This window comes from Letharia lupina, assembly GCF_014066315.1.
Source record: "Letharia lupina isolate WasteWater1 chromosome Unknown contig_7, whole genome shotgun sequence".
Lineage (NCBI taxonomy): Eukaryota > Fungi > Ascomycota > Lecanoromycetes > Lecanorales > Parmeliaceae > Letharia > Letharia lupina.
Genome location: NW_023502976.1, coordinates 2,146,082 through 2,169,767, shown reverse-complemented (window position 1 = coordinate 2,169,767; position 23,686 = coordinate 2,146,082). Strand labels below are relative to the sequence as shown.

Here is a 23,686-nt window from a genome sequence, read left to right as displayed (position 1 = left end):
ACTATATATCTCGCTATTAATCTATCTTAATAGACTTCGTCTTAATACGATATCTATATAACATCTTATTCTAGAAATCTAATATATTTATTAATTATAGAGAATCTATAATACGCTCTAATTTGAAGATCTATTACCTTATAATCTTATTAATCTATTCGATAATTATATAAGCGACTTACGACTTTAACTCGAAGTATCAAGACTTAACGCTATTTAAAGTCTTTTTTATATTAAGTCGATATCTAGTAAGAGCTTCGATTTCTTAATTAATAGTATATTTAAAATATTTAGAAGTAACGTTCTTATATAGCTCGTAGTCGAACTCCTCTTATATAAAACTAAATCTATCGAAATCCTACTTCGTTAGAGTATTAAATAGTCGATATTAATATCGAATATCTTTATACGATAATTAATACTTTCTAAAAAACTAATAATTATAGCGAATCTTATTATTTAATTCTCGAATCTTGTTATTAGCCTTTAGAGCCTAATTAATTAATTTAATTTATTTAATTATAAGATGTTAAATAGAAGTAGATAAGCGATAAAGATATAAATACTTAGCTATCTAAGATAGGATTCTTAATTAAAACTTATATATATGATCCTCAGCCTGTTAATCTTACTCTTTATCTATTATAAGAGAATATTTTACGATTTTAATTAAGCTAAATCGCTATAGAACGTTCTTACTTTTCTTATTTTTAAGATTCGAATAATATTCTTTAATAGAGGAGATAGTATCGATTTAAATTAATAAAGGCGAGTGTAATCGAAAGATTATAGCTTATTACTCCCTCGTCTTTTATTATTCTTTCTTAATATATTTTCTAATTTTATCGTTCGAAGCCGCTTTAGAAGCTTAATGAATTAAGTTCTTCACTTTATATATAGTTTTTTGATATCTAAGGGTAGAACGTAGATAACGATATATCTTCTTTAAGCGAGGGCTAGAAAATCGTCGCTTTAGAGTCTATTTAAAATAGAATATATATAATAGATAAGTAACCTTAGTCTTATCAGCTATAAGGCCTAAAAATTCGATATTAATAGCTCTTTACTCTGCTATAGAGTTATTAGTAAGTATATATCGAAGCTTTTAACTATTATAATCGCTATACTATATCTTAATAATAGCGAAAATAATTATAAGAATATTATTATTCTCGATTATAGTTAAAAGATAAGTATAAAGTCTCTAAGACTTTATTTTATCTTTTATAACTATCGTATATAGAAACTAGTTTAATTAATTTAAGTTATATGTGAAATCTATTAAGATAAGATAATTTCGTATATATAGAATCTCTATTCTTACTTATAAGGCGAAAATAGTATTATAAGTAAGTTTTCTATCTTGATAATATATAGTAATAATATTTTAATATAAATAGCTAGTTGATTCTAGCTAATTAGTTAAATTAACTTATTATTTCTTTTACGAATATAACTTACTATCTATTAATCTGAAGTTAAGATTCGCCTTCTTTTAGTTTATTTTAGCGTTTAAAATATTCTAACGTTTAAGATATATATTATTAGCATTAATGAGAGTTTATTTAGTCTTCGAACGGTGAGTAGATTTAATAGCGTCGTTTATTTAATAAGCTTTATATCTTAAAGCTATTTATCTAGCTACTATTTCTTTAAGTTTTTTATTTTTTTTAAACGTATTTAAAGAGTTTAGATCGTGATTATATTTCGCTTTAGCGTGCTTTTAAATAGTATAAAACTCGAGGTTTTTAATTAACGATAATATATAGTGGGTAGTAAGCTTTAGCTTTATTTTGTAATTGATTATTATACGTAAAGTAGTTATACGTTGATTAGATTTTTTTAATTTAAGCTATTTAATAGGTTAGCTTCTATATTATTAATAAGAGTACTTATAACCGTTTTCGATATAAGGATTTAGTATCTTATTTCTACTCTATATATTGAATATATACGATTAATACGCGTCAAATTGCTTCGCCGTCAGGACGATCTATTTTAATATATTGAAGAGGCGGAGTCGCATCGAGGCTAGCTTCGTAGGGTTATTTAGTATGAGAGACATAGCGACAGCGAGGGTAGGGCGATAGCGAGGGTAGGGCGATAGCGAGGGTAGGGCGACAGCGAGGGTAGGGCGATAGCGAGGGTATGATAGTGAGAGGGTGATAGCAAGGTAGCAACAGGTGTGCCAAATCTCTATATCCTATATATTAACTTTGGTGGCGGAAGCTAGAGAAGCCGCGCGACGCTAAATATTTAGACTGGCTGTACTCTAAGTGGGACACAAAGACGGGCCGATGATTTCAATTCAAGTCTAGAGCATCAAGAGAATACGATGACAAGTTGACGGCTCATGCGAACAGCCTACAAGGCTATATATTGGGAGAATGGACGTCGTCGACTTGCATCAACCTTCCCTCCAAGCTCGACCAAGCAAGAAACAACCGTAGAATCCTTACATCTACATTAGCGTCTAGATTTCCGATAAGCACCGCAAACATGACATCCGCAACGGCAGAGACGACCGCTCAGCTGCAGTGCATGCAACAGGGCGGCCCCTTCAAGATCGTGCACGTGCCCAAGCCCACGCTGGCTCCCGAAGAGGTGCTGATCCGGCAGCGCGTCATCGCACTCAACCTGATTGACGCGAAGCAGCGCGACCTGGGTATACTAATACCGCGCTGGCCGCGCGTGTTGGGCATCGAGGGTGCCGGCATTATCGAAGCCGTGGGCTCGGACGTGCGCGACCTACAGCCCGGCGACGAGGTCGTGGGCTGGGAGGGCAGCGGAGCCCACGAGGTCTCCTGGGGCGGCGCGTTCCAGGAGCGCGTCGCGGTGCCAGCGCCCTTCCTCGCCAAGAAGCCCAAGAACATCGGACTGGAGGAGGCTGCATCACTGCCGTAGGTCTATCCAGATCGAGTGATCGACGCGTGCGGGTTTCGCACCAGAGCTGACCTGACGTTTACCAGCGTCTGCTTCGTCACCGCCGTCTGCGCCATTGTCAACAGCCTCAAGATCCCGCTACCCTTCCTGCAGGGCATGTCGACCGAGGGACAAGCGCCCTCCTCGATTCTTGTCCTGGGCGGTAGCTCCGCCACGGGCGCCGCGGCGATTCAGCTCCTGCGAAAAGCCTACCCATCGCTGCCTATCCTGGCAACGAGTTCGGTAAAGCATTACGCGCGACTTAACGACCTCGGCGCGACGTCCGTCGTCGATTATAAGTCTCCCTCCGTCGTGGCTGATATTAAGGCCGCGTCGCCGGGAGCCGCCGGCGTCGAGGTAATTATCGACTGCGTGTCGGCCGGTGCCAGCCAGACCGACATCAGCGACGTGCTCGACCCCGCCGGCTCTAAAAGGTACGCTGCCATCATCACTGGCGTGCCAGTTCCAGTACCGGAGGGAGTCAACAAGCTCGACGTCAGCGCGTGGTCCATGGTCGACATGCAGGGTGGCAAGCAGCTCATCCCGTCGCTCACCAAGCTTGTAGAGGAGGGCAAGTACAGGGTGCCGCTCCCGGTCAGGGTTGTTGGGCATGGATTAGAAGAGCTGCCCAATGTCCTGGATGAGGTGAAGACTGTCAGTGGAGAAAAGGTGGTCCTGACGCTGTAATGGTGATTCGTGTAAGGCAAGAATGCTCGATATAGTCTTAAGCAATCTGCGAAGAGAAGATGACAGTACAGTGTTTAAAAAAATTCAAGGCTCACAATTGGTCTCGTCAGCAGTTTAAGCTGTAGCAAGCAGTAGACTTACTCTCTCTGTACACTGCCAAGAATGATGTTTGTGGATCATCATATAGCGGCTCAGGGGCAAGTGGTGAAGGCGCTAACCGGTGAGTCTTTGGCTCCAACAGCAGGATCTACGGGACTGACAGGCTGAGCTGAGTCGGGTGAAGCTACAGCGAGCGAGGGACTTGGCCTAACTCCTACTGGGTTTCCTGTCTTCGCCGGAGAATCCGCCCGCATCAAAAGACAAAGGTATAGGCTTGGTTACTTCGGTTAAAGGTGCGCCTTGTTTTTCTGGGACTATTGTTGAGTCTGCGCGCTTCGGTGTAGGCGTGACCGTAGGAGCAACAACTGCCACCAGTGGAGCAGGGACTGGTACTGACGCAGGAGTCAACGCTGACGGTGGATCAAAAATAGCGAAGGTGGTTAGAATGTAGACGTCATTGTTGATGCGAGTACATAGTGAAGCCCATGTTGGGTCGAGATAGAGTGCTTCCGTTGGTGGTCCAATGAGCGGAAGCCATGGCGGTTCAATGGTTGTGACCACGTTGCCATTGGACGATGTACTTCTTCCTAGACCTCAGGTTGGGCAGGCTAGATCCTTCATAGTGAGTGGAGCTAAGATGCGAACCATATCGTCCCTAGTCGAATTCGGCCAGACAGCCCCAACTAAATAGTTTTAGGGTGCACTTGTAGGACAACAATTACATACTGATGTAGGACCAGGTTGTGGCTTCCACGTCGAGAGCCCACCCGGTGGGAAAGTCATGATTGGACTAGTTAGAGTGGGACCTATCGTGGCACACCATCGTGGACATAGATCGTTCCAAGTACCTGAAAGTAGACAAAGGGGGACGTGCTAAAAGGAAGGTCAATTTTGAAGATACGCCTAACAATGAGGACTCTTCCCCTACAGTGTATGTCCATTGACCACAGCAGTACTCCCCTCTCTAATAAGTGGTTGTCCTCATTTGACCATATTCCCCAGTGATAAAATTGGGGTCAAATTGAAGGAACTGTTGTAATGGCAGTCGGTAATGCTACTTCCTGGGAAGTAGTAGAGCCTAACTTCTGACACATTCAGCGAGCAATCTCCGCAGCAAAAACCTGCATTGTCACCACCATCGTCATCGCCACCATCCCATTAGAACTCCCGATATAAAGCAGGAGGTAGCTGGGAGGGGAAATCCGAATCATCGGTTTGAAACACTGTGCTACTGATACCACATGCGGGAAATGTATAATATCCTCGGCTATAAGCATTGGCGTATGATCCGCATTCAGGACTGTGGCCAAAACTCAGCCCCCAGGAGTCAGTTCCAGGACCCACATGAGCGCCATAGGGATGATCGTCGTCTGAAGGTTGCAAGTATTCCGATTGTGTACCAAGGTAGGAGGAGCCTCTACGGTTTCTCCGATGCGGAGTCTCAGGCTATGTGTATGGGATGGGGTACGTGTTGCGGTTGGTAAGGGGTACGGGATCGGGACTGAGGCTGAGGCTGTGGCCGGGAGCGGGAGTGTGGAATGGGTTGTCATCTGCAGTGCTGGCGGACTAGTGTGTCTGAGGCACGATCATAACGTGAGAAAGTTCGGCTTGGTAGATTTTAGGGAAATGTTCACGGGGAAGCTGGGTATCTGTGTCGTTCTGATGTCTACCGTTGGTATGCACTTAAGCGATGTAGCAGAGGCGTGAACGAGGTTTGGAGCTAGATGTGCACGGTCGTGGTTAAGGGGGAGACGAGCATTGGACAGGTTTTTGGGCTTTTGAAAACTTAAGAGGAACTGTGGTCCTCAAAAACGGTCAGGACAGTGATGATAATTATAACGAAATCTAAAACGTTTCCAAAATCCTTCTTTGAAAGTGAATCCGGCTCTCCTGGTACCAAAAAAATCCTCCCACAAGGGTTCGCAGTCCAACCATCCTTTTCAATTTCTTCCTTGTTGAGTCAATTTCGACCGCGCCCGCTTCATTAATATCTCTTGCCTGCTTTGAAATACCAGATTGCCAAAATTCTGTACCATTTCAAAATCTTCCTTGGTGGTCTAACAAAAGAGAGTGCTTGATACGATAGCCCAAAAGCGTGCGACCACGGACTCATGAAATCCAGACCACACCGAGCATCAAACTGGTCCCTGATCATCCGATGAGAGTAATTTCATCTACAAAGTAGCGAACAATGCAAATCAGCAACCCACAGCCCAGCCTCGCCTTCCTACAGAAGACAAACCACATTCGGCGGCAAGAGCTCGCTTTTACGGACCGCGCATTCGGGGCAGGTGTTTTGACCGCCCAGCGCGACGTAGTAATCGGTTGCGCCGCCTACCAGGTTCTCGGGTCCGCAGTGACTGTAGAGGGTATCGAGCTGGAGCCACCGTGCGGCGGGGTTGTCGGAGACGTAGACGAAGTATCTTTTGCGATCCTTGGTGGCGAAGACTCTTTCCAAGTCTGAAAATTGGGAAGGGTTGTTTGTTGCGTCGGGCGGCGTAGCTCTGTCTACGGGACTATCCTTCAGTTCGAAAAGTTTGTCGATGAGGGCAATCTTGCTCGCTGATGAGGCCGTGTGTTTGGGTGTCAAAGTGAAATACTCCGATTTGGGCTTGTCGCATTGGCAGGGAGAAAGTCTGCTAGACCTCACGGACCATTCCGTCATCTTCCGGAATCCATACGTGTACGTTGGGGGGCCATGCAAATGGTGATATGTGAACTGTTGTGTGACCTGAAATGCATCGGCAAGATGGCCGACAAGAGTGACGCCCTTTTCCGCCCTGCTTACTCCTGGTGGTGAATATACACGAAGGCTACTGTTACTCAAAGACTGCAAATCTGGGAGCATCAAGATACTCTGTGGTCCATCGATGATCCGAGTCCTACGGAAGCCTCGGCGAGAAGGAACTCCGCGCAGTACTCGTAGTGTGTCAACAGGCACGTCAAAAGGATCATCGGAATCCATCGAGTCGAGAAAGATACTCCAGCCCCACGCACTCAGAAGAACAGCAGGTTTGACATAGGCGTCATTACCCATACGGCGATCTAACAGCAGGTAAGATAGGATGTCGAACGACCCTAACAAATCTATGAATACCTCGGGATCCTTGCGTTCGAATCTTCTGACCAACTCGGTCGGAAGCATGGGAAGCTTATCCAGGGCAAGTGGCATCTCCTTACACTTCACGAGGTCATCTTCACGGATCCTGGCAAACGTGATGACGATAGATACAAGAGCGAGCCATTGGAAATTTGTCATCAAGCCTTGCCAAGCTGGTATATCCTCGCCCATATCGGCCGAGTTGTCACTAGGAGCTGTAATGACCTGATCGAGCGCGAACAGAAATCGGCCAGCAGTCAGTAGTCTATCTTCATCGATGTAACGTGGGTTGAAGACGTGAGCGTCAAAGTTCGAAGCAGGAGGAGCTCCACATATTTTAACGCTGTGAGATATGACCCATTGCGCGCCTCTCTGCACTTCCTGGGAGGACAGCTTCGCGTTTTGGAGATACTTCGCACCGTATCCGTAAGCTTCTGCTCGATGTTCATAGCTAGTCCCCGTACTGTTTTCGTCGTTCTGCAAAGTGAACAGAGGTTCCTGTGGGTCCAGAGGATCCATCAGCGATACACTAGCCTTCTGGTTCTGGCTTTCTTCGACCACGACGTTATATGGCGCATCGCCAAAGCGAATTTCGGCTCCCTTTATCGTTATCATCAAACTCAGGCCAAGGATGTGGTGACACCATACGACCACGGTACTGATTCCAGTGTCACATCTCAGATGCAAGAGTCTGTGCTCTGGGAAGCTCTGCAAGGATTGCAACCACATTAGCAACCCTTGCAATACAGCAACCGGCAAAGAGCGGTCTTTGAACTGTGTGTTCGAAAACTGGTTGTTAAGGCCGTCCAAAGCCTCGTGTATCTTGTCCTCGGCTGCATCGTACAGATACGCCCATCGGAATGCTGCCGTCTGCTGTTGGCAAGCTCGAATTGTCCCCAGTAGCGACACATAGTCCGGCACGATCCCTAAGTCGCCATTTGATTCCTGTACAATCTTTTCGATCGCGTCTACAATGGCGTTTGCCAGAGGCTCTTCTTGATGCGCAAAGGCCAGTCCGGAGAGCTGAATGACCATTGAGAAAAGAGGGGGACTTTTCAGTGCCTCCTGGACCGTTGGTCCACTTCCAGACTCCATGATGATGTCCAGATATCTCGATATAATACTCTGATCGGATTTGGCAACCATCTCCCGAAAATGGAATTTGATAACGGGATCGATGCGGTGCCTTCCGATCAGGTTGGCCAATTTAATTTCTGTAATGAAGTCTGAGCCCGATTTTTTGATGGCGTCAACCAGAGCCAGGGAGCCGAGTGCTGACAGGGCTTGGCTGATGGGATTGACAATATTGGTGAGCTCCAGACCCAGCTGAAATTGCACAGGCATAGCCACGTCTTTCTTACACCAGTGCGGAAAAAGAGGACGGGATGTTAGAGAGGTTCCAGCCTAGCAGCAGTTCCTTGTAGACGTGAGAGCGTGTTTTTGTGCTGCACGCATCTCTATGGCTTGATCGCGTTGATACAACGTTGAGAAAAATGAGACGTAGCCGCCCCCCTCCACCCACAAGGCTGAGATATGCAGGCTGCCACAGCGGCTCCGAGAACGGTTAGTGAAGGAATCGCTTGTGTGACCTTATGTAGTTACACCAGTTCACTGGAGATCTTAGAGTAGATAAGCTTAAAAGCGAGGGCCGAAAAGAGCAATGCGCAGTATTGCCCGGAGACTTTGAACTGCAGGAGATGAAAAATGTGTCAATCCCAGGTTTGAAAATATTGGGCTTTTAGGGGGTCACCAAAGTCCGAGAGGCAGAAAACCTTGTGCGAGCAATAGTATCAACAAGATTCGCCTGCTCGCTCGAGGCCAATGTTTTGTGGCACTTCGTGTGTTCCTCCGTCGTTCTCCAGGCCTGCAAGAGCCTAGGCCCGATCGTGACTTGTTGGTATTGTATTTGGATATTTTCGCAATTGGGTTCCAATTTCCACAGGATACGAACAGGTTGAGTGTGATGGGCTCCGGTTTGATTTCTGTGATCCAGACCTGCGAACAGTGTCATTCGTCTTTGCTATCGACTGCGTGCCTGATCTTTCATTGCAAGAGATCGCGCCGTCATTATTCGTCCGTGTTGACGATATCAAGCCTATACTAAGGTATATTGCCCGAAGCCTTCACGATCGACTCACTTATATTATTCGATTTTCAATGGTCTTCAAGCTGAGCTTCGATTTGGCGTCGGCTTCATAAGTCCATGGCGAATCGCATAACATCTGCCTCTAGGTCAATCAAAATTCTTTCGAGGTATGCGCAACCCTCTAATGCGTTATTTAACGGCTGGTTTGGCGGAGCTTCTGATGGTTGGGAGAGTCCATGAGAAGAGTAATGACAATCCCCAAGAAGAGATTCTTAGGCTTGTTGGAAGATTGTGGGCAGAACGTTCAGCACACGAGAGTGCTGGGTACCTATCTACTCCGACCCCCGATCAAACCGTCACGCAGTTTGGGGTGCTCCGATAACCCATGGTCCAAAAGCTACCACATGCCGTCGAAGTTGCTATTGGAAAAGTCATGAAGGCCTGTGCCGCCTTGCCACCACGGCGCCCCGAGGCCCAAGGCCCAGGCAAAACCAGCCATCTGTTCGTACGCATTCGTCTCCGAGGTAGCATTCGTTCCTTGTGGTAACACAGCGAGCACAGCTCTTGCTGTATACTCTGTAAGCAGATCGGCGACCTCCACGCCCAGTGTATCACTAGCGTCTAGATGCACCAGCTCGTGCAGAATGATAGAGCCCCAGGAGACAGCGCCAGGAGTTCCCGGGACGTCGCTGCAGGGCTGGGGAGTTCGGCGGATCTCCACTAGAGTCTGTGGATATATGAACAAGACGAAATGATCGGGGCGCCCAGACCCTGTCTGTAGCGTATATGTGGGTCGGAAGCTTCAAGGTATATTACCTAGAACTTTGTGATCTGTGCAGGCGAGCACGACGTCGAGGGTCTCAGGCCCCATGAAAGCTGCGGCGCGGCTGAAAATGCTGCTTAATGCGTTGGAGGTGACGAAATCGAGGGAGAAGAAGCATGAGGACGGAACAGTGTGGTGTTAGACCAGAACCTTCTTTCCCAATTGGGTTAGTATGAGGCTTCATCTTCTACCTATTCCATGGCCCACCACTCTTAGTTAGTGACCAACTACATCATTCTTTCACATTGTATGCTTACATGCCCATATGGCAAAGCAGCGGCGTGCATTCCAGCGGGTGGCGAGATTGATGGCATCTTGGATGGCTGCCTGCATTTGAAATGATAGTATGCCTAGCCAACGTCCCTCCTCTACTCCTAAAGATCTAGGGATCAATTGACGTTCGGTGGGATAGGGTGACAGAGATGGAATGATGATGTCAAAAGAGTGAGGGTGAGTAGCTTGCGAAGTTGCAGCAGCGCTAGCTCAAGATGCCGATCTAAAGCATAGTTAGTCACTTCTCTCAACATCTTAAATACCGTGCATTCTCTTCTTCTTCCAGTCGTACTTTTTCTCTCAAAGCGAGTTTCAATATCGTAGTATTCTACATTGTAATAGATTCCTTAGTAACTACTATGCCACACACCATCACCGAGCTGATGTCCGAACGGCAGACAACTCCCAGTCTTATTGAATTTGTTTACATTGTACACCCCCGAAAAGATGTGCAACATGGCTGATCAAACTTACGGCGGAAACAGCCTCGCGGTAGCTGGTACAACGTGGTTTCTCACGACTCCGTTCCCGGAATTCTTTACCTCGACTACCGCTGAACTACACCTGATGTACCGCAGCCTCTGTCTACATCTCCTCCTTCTGCGCTGTCCCTTTAACAGTACAACCCATATCGCTAACACGCAACTGAACCAGAAAATCCACCGACGCAAACGTCAACGCGAAGAGAATTCACCATGCAGCCGCACACGCCACGAAGCCAAACGCCCGGCCGCACTCAAACACTTGCCCGCAACAGCCGCGGCACCCTTAGCCGTCTGCCAGAATGTGGTGGAGACGATGGTGAGGGCCGACTCCACGACCGCCAGGCAGATACTGGTGCGGAGACAGCAGATGGCGACCATGAGCGGTAGAAAGCCCATGGTAAGGAGGAAGAAGGCGAACGATGCAGGAAATTCGATTGAATCGGTCAGGCCGGCCGATGAATCCATGTCGCTGAAAGAGGTCGAGTGGTGCCCGTAGGCGCCGATGGAGGGCGTGAGGGTTGAGGAGAAAGGAAGCCAGAAACCGCCTGCAAAGTGCCCCCCAGTACGAGGTTCTCATGCATCAGCCATGGTAGTTTGAATTCGATACGTACTCACCGTGGGCGCGGAAGACCAAGAAGGGAAACGTATTGCCCAACACCCAAGAATCCTGGGATCTTCGCATCGCCATGTCCTGCCCAACACCTGGAGTAGGTAGGCAGAGCAACCACCATCAAATAGTCCATGCATCTGTATGATGATCGTCCCAAGAAATCGCGAATGGTCAATTACCTAGCATACATCTCACAATAATAGGCGCATGTCTGTTGCAGGGCCCACGCGACTGCAGCACGCAGTGCAGATCTTCATCTGCACTTGCATGCATGCTTCGGCGATAGGGTATTCACTCATTGTCTTCTCTTCTACCATTCGCAACAGTGGGACTGTGGGTTAGTGGGTCCATTATGAGGCCATAGCGTTGGTGACTGTTTTGATTAGCCGTTCGTATTGATACCCTTGTTGGTACCCCTGTTGGTACCCCGGCAAGGGGTTAGGAACAGATGTCCAGTACGAGCTATATAGCCACCTATTTTACACCTATCAACGGCTCTTTATTCGATTTCGTCTCTTTTAGAGCTATATTATTTTTCTTCTTCTTTTTATAGTTAAATTTATATATATTAATCTTTAACTATTATAAATATACTTTATACTCTTACATACTTTATAATAACTCTCGCTATTACTATCAAATCTAAAAAAGTAATTACACAAGTTATACCCATCTTTAAGATTATTAAAAAGACCTCTAACGCTACTAACAAGATCTTTAAAGCCCTTAAGGCTAAAAAGGTCATTAAGATTAGAATATCTCCCCTCCGCGATAAGATCTTTATATCTAAAACGCTATCGAGGACTATTACTTTAAATAAGATCGATAAAATATCTTCGCCTAATAGAGGGTTTAAAGTAGACCTTGCGAAATTAATAGTCTAGCTATTTAAAATCTAAGAGAAGCGAAATTACCGCTATTATTATAAGGGCCGGGTTTATAAGTTATATCGCCATTACTATTATTATAGTCGTAGTTATTATTATTATTACTCGAATATATTAAATTTAGACTTATTTAACTCTAAGTTAAATTAAAAAAAAAAAAGAGGAATCTTATTTCGTTATTTTGAAGGTAAGAAGCTCTTTCTTAGTATTACTAAAAGGTTTTAAAGTATAAATATTAAGTATTTTAAGTAAATCTTCTTTAAGATCTTTAAGATTAAAAACTTCGCTAAATTAATCTATATATATACTATCTTAATTAAAGAGAATAAGAATATTAATAGCTATAATTATATAATATACTACTTTCTTATATACTTAATAATCATCGATTACTTTATTTATATAAGCGTGAAGAAAGACTTAAATAAGACTCTTTATGCGTATATTATTTATCTATTATAACTACCCCTTATCTATAAATTTAACTTTATTCTCGCTTATTATCTCGCCTTTATTATTATATATATTTAGAGTAATTAAGATAATCTTAAAGTCTAAAAAGCGAACGATTAGAGTTATAAAGATTTTTTTATATTTAAAAGAACTTATATAGGTAATAGTAAGCTAAATATCGATATACCTAATCCCAATAAGCTTATTACAGTCGAAGAACTTAGAATTTATAGAAATTTTAATAGAGGTAACTATTTTCGCGAGTGTTACCCTTATTTATATATCTATTTAATCTATTAATAAAATTACTTATTAGATAAATGCTCTAAAGCTTATAATTTAGCGATAAGTATTTTTAATTAATTACTACTAAGTAATTGTATTATCAAATTAGAATAACTTCTAAGATACTCGTAGGTGCTATAGTCGCTATAATATATATCTAAGAGATTCTTATACGCGCTATACGACTTACTAGACTCGAAGTTACTTTATTAAAAACTATTAATAGTTAATAATTAATTTAAATAATTAAATGATTACTCGAATCTAATATTTATTAAGACTATTTTAACTATTCTTCGAAAGGGCGCTAAGATAGATTTTTAAGACTCTATCTTAGTTTATCGTAATTAAAATCATCTATTAACACGTTAAGCATCTTAAATACTATTAATAAACCTTTAAAAATAGCTTTAGTAATATCGCCTAACCGAGGTTAACTCTTAAAATAAGCTCTATTATATCTATTCGCTACTTAATTTAATATTAAAATATAATAAAGATTAAAGACGAATTTATAACCTCTTATTCTTATATAACTATTTAGTTAATAACGATATTTAGACGAAGTAAGGTATATTAAAATATATTATATATAATAATATAGTAATAGTACTATTATAGAAAGACTTAAAGATTTAATTCGTTAAAAGAGATCTTAAAGACGTCTTTAGATATATATTCGTCGCTATATTAAATTAATAACTACTTAATTTTAATTATAATAAACGCTATTAAAAAGAATAATATCTATTATTCGAATTATATATATTATTATTTCTATTTAATCTCTTTATAAAGGCCTTTATTTAAATCTTAATTACTATTTTTCTATAGAAAGTAATACTCTATTACTTAGATGATTTCTTTATAATTCTTTTACTAAATAATAACGTAGCTATATATATCTAGTAATTTAACTAATTATATAATAAATTAGATCTTTAAATTAATTATATAAAGAATATAATAAGTTTTATAATTAAGTTTCTAGAAATCGAATTCGATAGTATTTATATATAGGCGAGACTTTTTTTAAATAAGCTAATTAAAGTGAGAATTACGATTAAAAATCTTCTAAAAAGAATAATTATCTTATATTAAGAGCTCGAGTTAGCGATTAACTTTCTCTTTTTCGCTATTAAAGTTATAATTTTAAAAAGAGTATTTTTAAAATAACTTTTTAATATTCTTTAAAGGTTTATAATAATTATATGAATTATAGATAATATAAGAGTAGATTTATTATAGTAGAATATCTTTTTAAAGTATTAGAATAGCGTCGCCTTAATATATTACGTTAATAGTTAAGTTATATAATATATATAAATTAATATATTTAGAAAATTCGATATAAGAGGTTATATTTTAGACTATCTCGATTATATTTAATTAATTTAATTTAAAAACGTTTTTAGTATTAAAATAGTTATATATTATTATTTTAAAGATATATAATTTAAAGAAATAAAGGTTATTTATTACGCGATAAAGTTGTAATTATATTAATTATAAGAATCTCGCTTAATTCTCTACTATAATAATAATATATATATTAATAAATTATATAAATTCTCTATATATAGGCTAGTTATAACTCTATTACGCGATATAGCTATATTAATAATTACTTATAATATTATAATAATATTTACTTAAATATCTATAAAGACTAATTAGCTAGCCGATAATCTATTATATTTTTAATATTAAAAAATCGCTAATATATATTTATAGCTAAAAGATCTTATATCTTCGCTAAAATAAGATGAGATTTATTAGAATATTAATATAATTAGATTATATTATCTCGAGAGATTATACGACTTCTCTAATAGAAACTTATTACTAAAATTAAAAAGATATATATAACTTTAGTAAGATTTTATATGATCTATTACGCACTTATAGAGATCTAATCTCTCTTCTTAATAATTATAAATACCCTTACGAGCTAAATTATTAATTTAAGTACTCGTTATATTAAGTTAAAGTTTATAAAGATATATCTTATTAGTCTTAGATTAGCTTATATAAATATAAAATTCGATAATTTCTTAATATTTTATTATTTTTAGTTATAACATATTATTATAGATAATCGATATCTTTATAACGAAGTTAATACGAAGAAAAGGCGTTTAATTACTAAGAATCTATTACTTTAAATCCTTTCTTATTTTAATAGATTAACCTATATTAAGACGACTCTATATACCTTCTTTTATCTCGCCTTCGCGATATTTTTATATATAGATAAATTTATTTATAATAAGCGAGATCTTTAATAGAAGGACTTCGATAAATGGTTTCTTATACGTTACTCGATAAGGCTATTTAATAATTATTTAAAACTTATACTTTCAGCATCCAAAATGAATCTATTTCGTTGTGAAATTATATTTATAATAGTTATATTAAACAATAACGTATACATAGTTAAAGTCTTACGTTATCTCTTTAGATAAGAGATTTTATCTAATATACCGCTGTTTTAGCTAAGAAGCTTCTTCTTCACTAGAAACGCTATTATTAATAACCTTCGCGAGATATTAATATTATTTAATATTAAGGACTATTATTTAGACTATTTCTTTCGTAGAGAGACTATAATATTAATATATAACGTCGGCCTTAGTAATAATAAGATTTAATTACTAGGCCGTTAGAAGTTAGATTTCTATCGCCTATATATCATTATTTACTCAACTTACATACTCAAAATATTATTATAATATTAACACCTTTCAGTCCATTCGCGTTAGTATTATCAATCTTTATTACTTACTATAATAGATACCATTAAAAGTTCTTCTTAAAACCTTTACTCTCTTAAACGATATTTTAAGTTTAAGAGTTTTTCTAGTATTAAGAGACCTTTTTCGGGCTATTTATTTAATTTAGATATCTAAAAAGCTCTTAGCTACTTTAATATTAAATATATCTAATTATATATCTATATATCTACTTATATATACATTATTTCTATATAATCTTACTATTTATAAGTATTAATCGTAATAGTAAGACTATAAGTTAATAAGTTTATTATAAAGCCATAGCGTTAGTGATTGTTTTAATCAGCCGTTCGTATTAATACCCTTATTAATACCTCTATTAATACCCCGATAAGAAGTTGAGGATAGATGTCCAGTACGAGCTATATAGCCACCTATTTTGCACCTATCAACGACTCTTTATTTAATTTCATCTCTTTTAGAGCCATATCATTTTTCTCCCACCCACCCACATCTATATATAGCCTCATTTCACTCCAAGGCATATCACTCAAATATAAGAGTTTTTCTAGCGCTAAGGAGCCTTTTTCGAGCTATCTACTTAATCCAAATATCTAAAAAGCTCTTAGCTACCCCAGTGTTGGATATACCCAATCATATATCTACATATCTACTTGTGCATACGTTATTTCTATATAGCCTCACTGTTTGCGAGTACTAACGCTGAGAAGGGTTCTGGGGAAGTCTCGAGGGAGATGGCACATGTCATTATACATACATATCTCGCATTGATGGGAGCTTGTTGCGTATCAAGCCCATGTTTTGATAGGTAGTCCACTTCAGAGGCTGTCGACCGAACGTCGATAACTCGGTGGTTCTAACACAGCATAATACTAGAGTAAAGCGACCTAGAGAAGGAAAAAATCGCAATTGTTTTTCTTAGGCAGATCTGAAAGTTTATAGCACAAAATGTGATTGTAAGCCTTGTTGATCAATGTTTATTGCGTTGCAAAGAAAGCAATGTTTTGATGTCCTGCCAAGAGAATGTACTACCAATGTGCCAAAATACAAAATATTTGCCAAGATATGGGATACAGCCAGCACCTACACTCTCCCACCTCTTCCTCCCCTACTCTCCTCCCATCTATATATAAGCATACCTCTATCATCAGCAACCATCCAAAAGCCAGTCTCCGTACCGGGTCGCAACCCCTCTCGGCTCAGATAATCGAATTCACCAAGTCCGAGCCTGCGGTCGCTCCGGCGCCGAAGATGGCCGCGTTGCCGAGCTTCTCCCCGAGCTTCTTGGCCCATGCTCCGTGCTGTAGGTACATGGTATCTGATTAGCCTCCCTCAAAGCTTTGCTTCGCACGTTGTTGAAAAAAAGGATGTCGCCTTTGTGTATATATAGATATACTCACCTTGGGATGCTGTGGGTTCGCCGGATGATTCGGGTCCTGCGCCGCCTGCGCGAGCTGCGGCATGTTGACGTAGTTGTTGGCGCCTTGCGCGTAGCGCGGATCGATGTAGCTACTTGGGATACCGCCGGGTTGCTGTACTAGCTGTTAGAGAGCATGAAGCATGGGGTTTTGAAGCATGGAAGATGTGGACGTACGGGAAGCTGGCTCATGATGGATTGGAATTGCATAGGGTTCAGCAGGCCGGATTCGCGGAGGAATTCTAGCTCCGTGCGGATGGTGCTGAGGGAGCGGTTCGCAGCTGCTGGTTCAATGGCGCCCATTTTCGTCGCGGTGTTTGTGGATAGTATATATATATAGTTTTGTATTTTTAGTCGTGTATATGGTCGTGTATATATATTTGTATGTATATATATATATGTGTGTGTGTATATGTATGGAGTCGTGTATATAGTTATGTATATAATTGTACAGTTCAAAGGGCCTGCTGGCCTGTTGCTTGATGACGAAACAAGGGAATCCAATGACGGGGAGCGCCATGTTCGATGACATCAAGCTTTGGGGGGTCGAGAGTGTGCGTTGATTGGCCAATGCACGCAGCTGACGCAACCACTGCCAAGGCCGCTCAGGACGGACCCAGAGTCCTGCTTTTACTTTAGGTGGTGGATTTTCTTGTTTTTAGCGACAACAAGTTCAATTCTTGTCCTCCGGGCAGAAAGACTATGGTCCTGGCTTAAGTCGTAGAACAATCAGAGACTAGGTACAACAAGACTTGTCAATTAGGGTATGAATAACTGCCTTTTGGATGTTCCTGATAGTTCAGTCATGGTTGCGCAGTAAATGTTATGCGATCCCTGTGACAGTATTCTGACAGTAACGTGGTGACAGGGGCCTGTTACACAGATGACAACGCTAGCCTGGACTGGTTACTCGCCAACCTCGAGGACTAGCACTTGATAGATCCATGACCCTGTCTGATTTTGGTGAGTCGTTTCATTGGTGTCCTCTCTTTACCAAATCCGACTAAACAATCGCGAGCCAGAAACCCTGTTTTGACCCATTAGTCTCAGCCCTATCTGATCGAGTACCTGAAGTTCCACATGCCAAGACGCCAAGATCTCTAGCGTCAAGATGTCGGATAATATTCCACCCAGAGAGTTGCCTAGAGAATACATTTAGATCTACTTCGGAACTGCACCTTTTCAAACCTCTACCATACTGTAACAGCACATTGTTCACATGGCGACGGCTCCCTCTCAGCTTCAGAATCGACTCGCTCTGGTGTCTTCGCTCTATGGACCTGGGACGATCACCTGTTGGTACCTCACGGCTTTATCTGTCCTAGTATCATGGACACTGCATCCAAGGAAGCGAAAGTCGGGGTCTATTGATGTGGATCTTATTGCGGTTTTAACCCTTCCCGCGGTCGCTGCAGGTCATCTGGTCGCACAGGCCCGAAAGTTTTCGAACCAAGACAACCATGCGCAGACAACCAGCAGTGCCGATTGGAAGTATCTACAGTCTATTGCAGCAATCGAAGCACCGTTCAATGTCACCGAGACCTTCATGGCGATCAGCGTCATCCTGTTCATAGTCGCTGCGTGGATGTTTTGTATTCGGAGAGCGATCTTCGTTGCCTTGGTTGGACTTCTGTGCTTTGCTGTCGAGTGCTATATCCACTTCTCCAGATTCATGGACCTTGGCGTTCGATACGAGCCAAGGGTGTCAGCAGGCGACTACCCTGCCTTCAGTCGATTATTCGTTGCAGACTTCGCCGGTCTGGTAGTAGCTATCTTAGTGACACTGTCTATTTGTGGCCTGATCAGTGCTGCAATCGCCTTTTCCATGCTGGTCCCACCCAGGACACCATCCTCACGTTCACGACAAGATATTGAAAGAGTCAACGAAGCAGCTCTGAGGGAAGGAATATCTTTCCGATTCGGGAGTTCTGCGGCTGAAGGCACGCCCAGCACTCAAACGACACATGGCACACCATTGGCTGAGAAGTCCGAAGACCTTCACTTGCGTGCAATCACGATGGTGACCACATTGTTCCTCCCCCTGACATTCATTCTATCCTTGCTGCCTTCATATTGGCACAGCACTATGTACTACGACGTCGTTCTGGCAGACGCTCGACCGGTATGCAACTCGACTTGGACGAGACTTCTTCCCGCGCACTGCATGCTCTATTACGGATCTTGATCAAGTAGTAGCAGCAGCCGCAGGGTCCACAGTGCTAGGATTCAACGTTTACAGTGTCGCAAAAGCATACTACAAGATGTGGAATGTTAGAAGGGTACCACCTTCAGAAACGACTGGCATTGAATTGAGCAGAGTCGACAATCATTCTGCACCATAGAAGTCTCTATGCCTAGGCAAAGGAAGTAGTTCGATCAGTACCGGTGCTCTCATGACCTAACAAAGCTGGTACAACATTGATGGCTAATCACTACTTTACAGCACATGTACTAGAATCATGTTGTGATTAGCCGTAGGCGCAACGACTCCACACGCGGGTGACAGACATATCCGCACACCCTAAAATTGGAAAGTCGATGATAATTTCACAACCAAGAATCCTAGCTGAAGATTCTTGCGAGTTAATCTAAGGACCTCATCAATACAAGTAGACCGCTCCGCAAAAGTTTATCCTTGAAGAGAATAATCGTCGAGCTGTCTCAGCTGACAAGGTGGAGAGACTTCTTGGCGTGTGCGGATAGTTATTTCTGTCACCCGCGTGCTCCACAGGGGAAAATTTGACCTTGAAATTAAAGTCCTTCTCTATTAGACTTGGATGGGCGGCAGCAGCAACGAAACCGGTGATAATCATCAATCCAGCGGTTGCTATGATATAGAGCCAATCAATGAATGGCTCTACCGACCCCTTTTCATGATTTAGCGGTCTCATTCTCAGCCCATGATATTGGACTCGGACCGTCTCTATGCTGCAGATACACGAAAGGAGATGGATGGGTGAAGGGAGCTGTGATTGGCGCGCATCGTCTCTCACCTTCCACATATCTGGCACCCCGAGGACGCAGCCTCAGTGGTGCTTACATGCTGTGGGACAGGTTCCTTTGTATCCCCTCATCGAACAACAACAACCCCCCAAGTCTTACTTTAGAGCCCGGAACTTCGGCCAATGTCCCGACCATTGGGGCACAATTTGCTTGATTAAGTGCCAAGACCCACCCCACTTATCATTGTGCGGTATTATTGTGCCTCGATAGGCCTACCGGAGACTAGAGACGAGGCTGAGGTCTAGCAATCGCAACGTCCTGAGGTAACGTTGATACGTAGGTTTTGCTGTCATCGCAGCGATGTGGATGGAATCCTTCATGCCTTCTCCGCGTGATTGCATAAAATAAGGCCGATCAAGCAAGCGACCTTGACTTACCTCGTACACTAAGCGCACAGCAACTTGCAACCTTACCCCGCGCGGTCCACTGGTTCCCTTGATCCGCAAAACCTCCCCATGGCGCCCGTACAATCGACAGAGCACTTATGTGTCATGTCATGCCAATATAATCCTACGGCTTATTTTTCCGAGGGTGCGAATTGATAGCTAAATGATATCGGCTATGTGCGAGTCATGCATGCTGCATGCACCTCGCCATTGTGCGAGCCGATCGATCCACGCAAGGCTACGTTTCGCCCGGGAGTCAAGTTAAGTCAGCATCTATGTCTTGAGGGGGGGAGCAGAGACGAGGCTATGAATGATTGAAAGCTTCCCCAAGTCAGTAAGGTTTTCAAATGATCATTCTGGTCCTGATCTCTTGTGCTTCAGCTCTATAGATCATTCATATTGTTAAAAGAAATCCCGGTTTTACATTTGTACAGTTTGGGTCTCTGAGTATTAGTGCAAATTGGGACTCAAAACAGATCAGCATATCTTGAGGGCCTAGTTGGCAGTCTGAGCCCTACTTGCACCGAACACTTGGCATGAGTCAAGAGCCAGTACTTCAGAAGTGGCACATAACGCTCTCTTCATGCACTTTGGGGACACCATGTCCCTAGTGTCCTTCCTAATCACGTTTTACATGCAGATTTTCGCCCCTTTTGGCTGTATCATCGTTACTTTCTAATGCGAGTTTATCAATGCCACTCCAATTCTCTTTCCATCTTGTCCACTTCAACCTTGGCAGGTATTACTTAAAATGGCACTCAGTCACCTATCGCGAATTCCATTCCATCTGGGCCCAAACCCCCAAAACACATTCCAGACAGCCTCGACCACAAATGGCCTCTGCGAACGGAACAGGTTTGGCCCCTCCGCCAGGAGTAACGCCGGATTTTACTAGTCCATTCACCCTGCAGCCATACCAGGCCCTTACAGTGGTCGCATGTACTATAGTGACCACGGTTATGGTGGCGGCTCGCTTATATACTGTAAGTAATTTCCCCAATCTTTTACTCCCTATTCTATACCATTGTTTGAGTTGCCAGAACAGTTGCGGGAGTATATTGATTCCCGTAATTGTATGATGACTCAAATTTTGATCTTCAAAAGAAAATCACTGACTGGAGAACTTGCAGAAGATCTATGTCGTGAAAGCTCTGAAATGGGAAGATTGTTAGGAAGCCCCACAGGGAGTTCGAACCGGGAAAAGTGCCTTTGCTGACGTCGGCCAGATACGTGTGTTTTGGGTTGGGTAGAATTGCCCTTTGCAAGCTTTTGTTGCTGGGTCTGCCCAGGCACGAGTCGCTAACCCGCCACTCCAGGCGAGCTTCATGGTCTTCCTGTCCATTGAATTCTCTATTGGTAGGCACGGTGGCGGTACCCATCAATGGGACCTGTCATACAAAGATGTCCAGTACAATCGGCGAGTAAGTCCTCCAAATCTCATATGCCTGTCTCATGCGCAATAAGATTATCTGAATAGATCCTAGTACTCCAACTACGGAGACATAATCTACAGCCTGGCGTTGTTCTTCACAAAGCTCTCGATCATGCTGCTCATTCTCCGAATCTTCTGTTCAGTGCAGCGAGACGTAGGCTACCGGCTAACCCAATTCCTCATCGCGGTGAACGGCATCTTTTACATCGTTTACGCTTTCATCCCCATCTTTATGTGTTTTCCACGCAGCAAGATTTGGAGCCCGGAAGCAGCTGGGCACTGTCTCGACGTCAACGACCTGTATCTTGCCTCGGCCATTTTCAACGTACTTTCGGATATAGCGATGCTGAGCGTGCCAATCTATCTGATTTGGAACCTGCAAATGTCGACGCGGCGCAAGATCGGACTGTCTGCTATTTTCCTGACCGGCGGGCTGTGAGTCTGCCCTTGTTCAAACGGTTCGGCAGCTAATTTGATATTCCTTAGGGCCTGCATTGCCAGCATACTACGCTTGATCTATCTCGTCCCCCTCACCCGCACCAAAGACTACACCTATACTAAGATTAAGTCTATTCTATGGGTGTAAGCGTATTTTCCAAATTTCAGCCTGTCTGCTGATCGAACAACAGAGACGCGGAGATCGCCTGCGGCCTGCTTTGCAGCTGCCTCGTCGTATTGCCTCGTCTCTATCAACACCTCAGCTCCGTCGCCCCGAATGGCCGTAATGGCGGCTTGACGCACGGCATGGCCGATCAATCCACCAGGGTCAATGCCCCAAGTCGGAGATTGAGAAGTCAATGGGTTCATCTGGACGGGATGGGTTCGCCCCAGAGTCCTACTCAAGCTCACAAAGTAGGGCGCAGTGGTAGCGACGAGGAAGCGCTTGAGAATGCGGTTGAAGGGTATTGAAGGATAGAAGGGTGATGTTGAGAAAGGCTTTTCAGATCGCTGGTAAGTGGAGTTTGGGAAAGATTATACGAGTTCAGGGATTCGGCGATATGCTCTGTCTCAGATATGAGTCCTTCTACTTGTCGTAAAAAGGGTTTCCGGTTTATTTGCGAAGCTTGAATCTTAACAGCATGACCGTCTTATTCTCTGACCGTGCTTTATATCGGCTACGGTTCTCAAAGACATACAAGTCACGATACTCACTATCGCAGCTATCATCTATCACTGCTTGATAATTCCAGAGACCGCGATATCGCTCGGGAAGATCGTCCGATCATTAAATAGGGCACCCAGATATAGGAAAGAAGTTGCGAGCGGATAGATAACCAGAACATCATCCATGACGCTCTCAAATCTCATTCCCCGGCTCCGCCCAGAACCCTTCACGCAACCCACTCTTCTTCATAACCATATCTGCGAAGCCAACAATACTCGAACTCACCGACAATTCCATCCTACCCATCGCAGCATCCGTCTCCCTCATGGCCCAACTCCTCACCTCCACCGCAACCAACGAGGCCAAAGCTAACGACACGACCGATGTCTCCCTGCTCATCTCCTCCGCCGGAACAACGAACACACCCTAGAACCCCCCAACCGGCGCGACTTGCCCAGCTTCGGCTCTCTTCCGTCCGCGCTTTCTTGAGCCCTGGCTTCGGAGTCAACAGCGCCGCCGCCGCCGCTTCGTCCGAATCGCACCGCAGATGAGCAAAGCGCGCGTCGATCGCGGAATGAAAGACCAGGTTAAAAGCTTCGCACTGCTCGAAGCTCAATCCGAGGACCCAACGATAGTCCGCATGTCTGTCCATCTCGGCCCTCGATGGCCAATTCCAAAAGCGCTAAGACGTCTGCTTTCGGCAGCGCTTACGTCGCCGCTTGAAATCGCGAGCCGAGCATGCCTCGCCTGACAAACTTCTCGACCTCACTGCCTCCGGGCAGACCCGGTTGCTCTTTCTAACCCTCTGTGAAGGTCACCCCGACCATTTACGAACTTCGAAGATAGAGTCTCCGAGTCGCACAAGATATCTACGTAG

The 23,686-nt window shown here is 43.1% G+C and overlaps 7 protein-coding genes across 7 annotated transcripts; 4 read left to right on the top strand and 3 right to left on the bottom strand.

The window, feature by feature from the left end:
* Window positions 1-2,499: 2,499 nt before the first annotated feature.
* On the top strand, window positions 2,500-3,609 carry HO133_009881 (uncharacterized protein; the record flags this gene model as incomplete). The annotated part of the gene is made up of 2 exons (XM_037300740.1): window positions 2,500-2,900; window positions 2,970-3,609. 2 exons carry the CDS (start codon window positions 2,500-2,502, stop codon window positions 3,607-3,609), a joined length of 1,041 nt encoding a protein of 346 aa, XP_037154588.1.
* Window positions 3,610-5,935: 2,326 nt separating this feature from the next.
* HO133_009880 (uncharacterized protein) lies at window positions 5,936-8,152 on the bottom strand (the record flags this gene model as incomplete). Its single annotated transcript, XM_037300739.1, has 1 exon — window positions 5,936-8,152. The coding sequence occupies one exon, from the start codon at window positions 8,150-8,152 to the stop codon at window positions 5,936-5,938; it is 2,217 nt and encodes a 738-aa protein (XP_037154587.1).
* Window positions 8,153-9,291: 1,139 nt separating this feature from the next.
* HO133_009879 (uncharacterized protein) lies at window positions 9,292-9,765 on the bottom strand (the record flags this gene model as incomplete). Its single annotated transcript, XM_037300738.1, has 2 exons — window positions 9,292-9,614; window positions 9,711-9,765. The coding sequence occupies 2 exons, from the start codon at window positions 9,763-9,765 to the stop codon at window positions 9,292-9,294; spliced, it is 378 nt and encodes a 125-aa protein (XP_037154586.1).
* Window positions 9,766-10,446: 681 nt separating this feature from the next.
* Window positions 10,447-10,862, top strand: HO133_009878 (uncharacterized protein; the record flags this gene model as incomplete). The annotated part of the gene is made up of 2 exons (XM_037300737.1): window positions 10,447-10,489; window positions 10,645-10,862. 2 exons carry the CDS (start codon window positions 10,447-10,449, stop codon window positions 10,860-10,862), a joined length of 261 nt encoding a protein of 86 aa, XP_037154585.1.
* Window positions 10,863-16,665: 5,803 nt separating this feature from the next.
* Window positions 16,666-17,186, bottom strand: HO133_009877 (uncharacterized protein; the record flags this gene model as incomplete). The annotated part of the gene is made up of 3 exons (XM_037300736.1): window positions 16,666-16,767; window positions 16,867-16,998; window positions 17,061-17,186. The coding sequence occupies 3 exons, from the start codon at window positions 17,184-17,186 to the stop codon at window positions 16,666-16,668; spliced, it is 360 nt and encodes a 119-aa protein (XP_037154584.1).
* A 916-nt stretch (window positions 17,187-18,102) lies between these two features.
* Window positions 18,103-19,158, top strand: HO133_009876 (uncharacterized protein; the record flags this gene model as incomplete). The annotated part of the gene is made up of 2 exons (XM_037300735.1): window positions 18,103-19,005; window positions 19,123-19,158. The coding sequence occupies 2 exons, from the start codon at window positions 18,103-18,105 to the stop codon at window positions 19,156-19,158; spliced, it is 939 nt and encodes a 312-aa protein (XP_037154583.1).
* Window positions 19,159-21,105: 1,947 nt separating this feature from the next.
* HO133_009875 (uncharacterized protein) lies at window positions 21,106-22,613 on the top strand (the record flags this gene model as incomplete). Its single annotated transcript, XM_037300734.1, has 5 exons — window positions 21,106-21,255; window positions 21,589-21,693; window positions 21,757-22,139; window positions 22,191-22,286; window positions 22,334-22,613. The coding sequence occupies 5 exons, from the start codon at window positions 21,106-21,108 to the stop codon at window positions 22,611-22,613; spliced, it is 1,014 nt and encodes a 337-aa protein (XP_037154582.1).
* Between the last annotated feature and the right edge of the window lie 1,073 nt (window positions 22,614-23,686).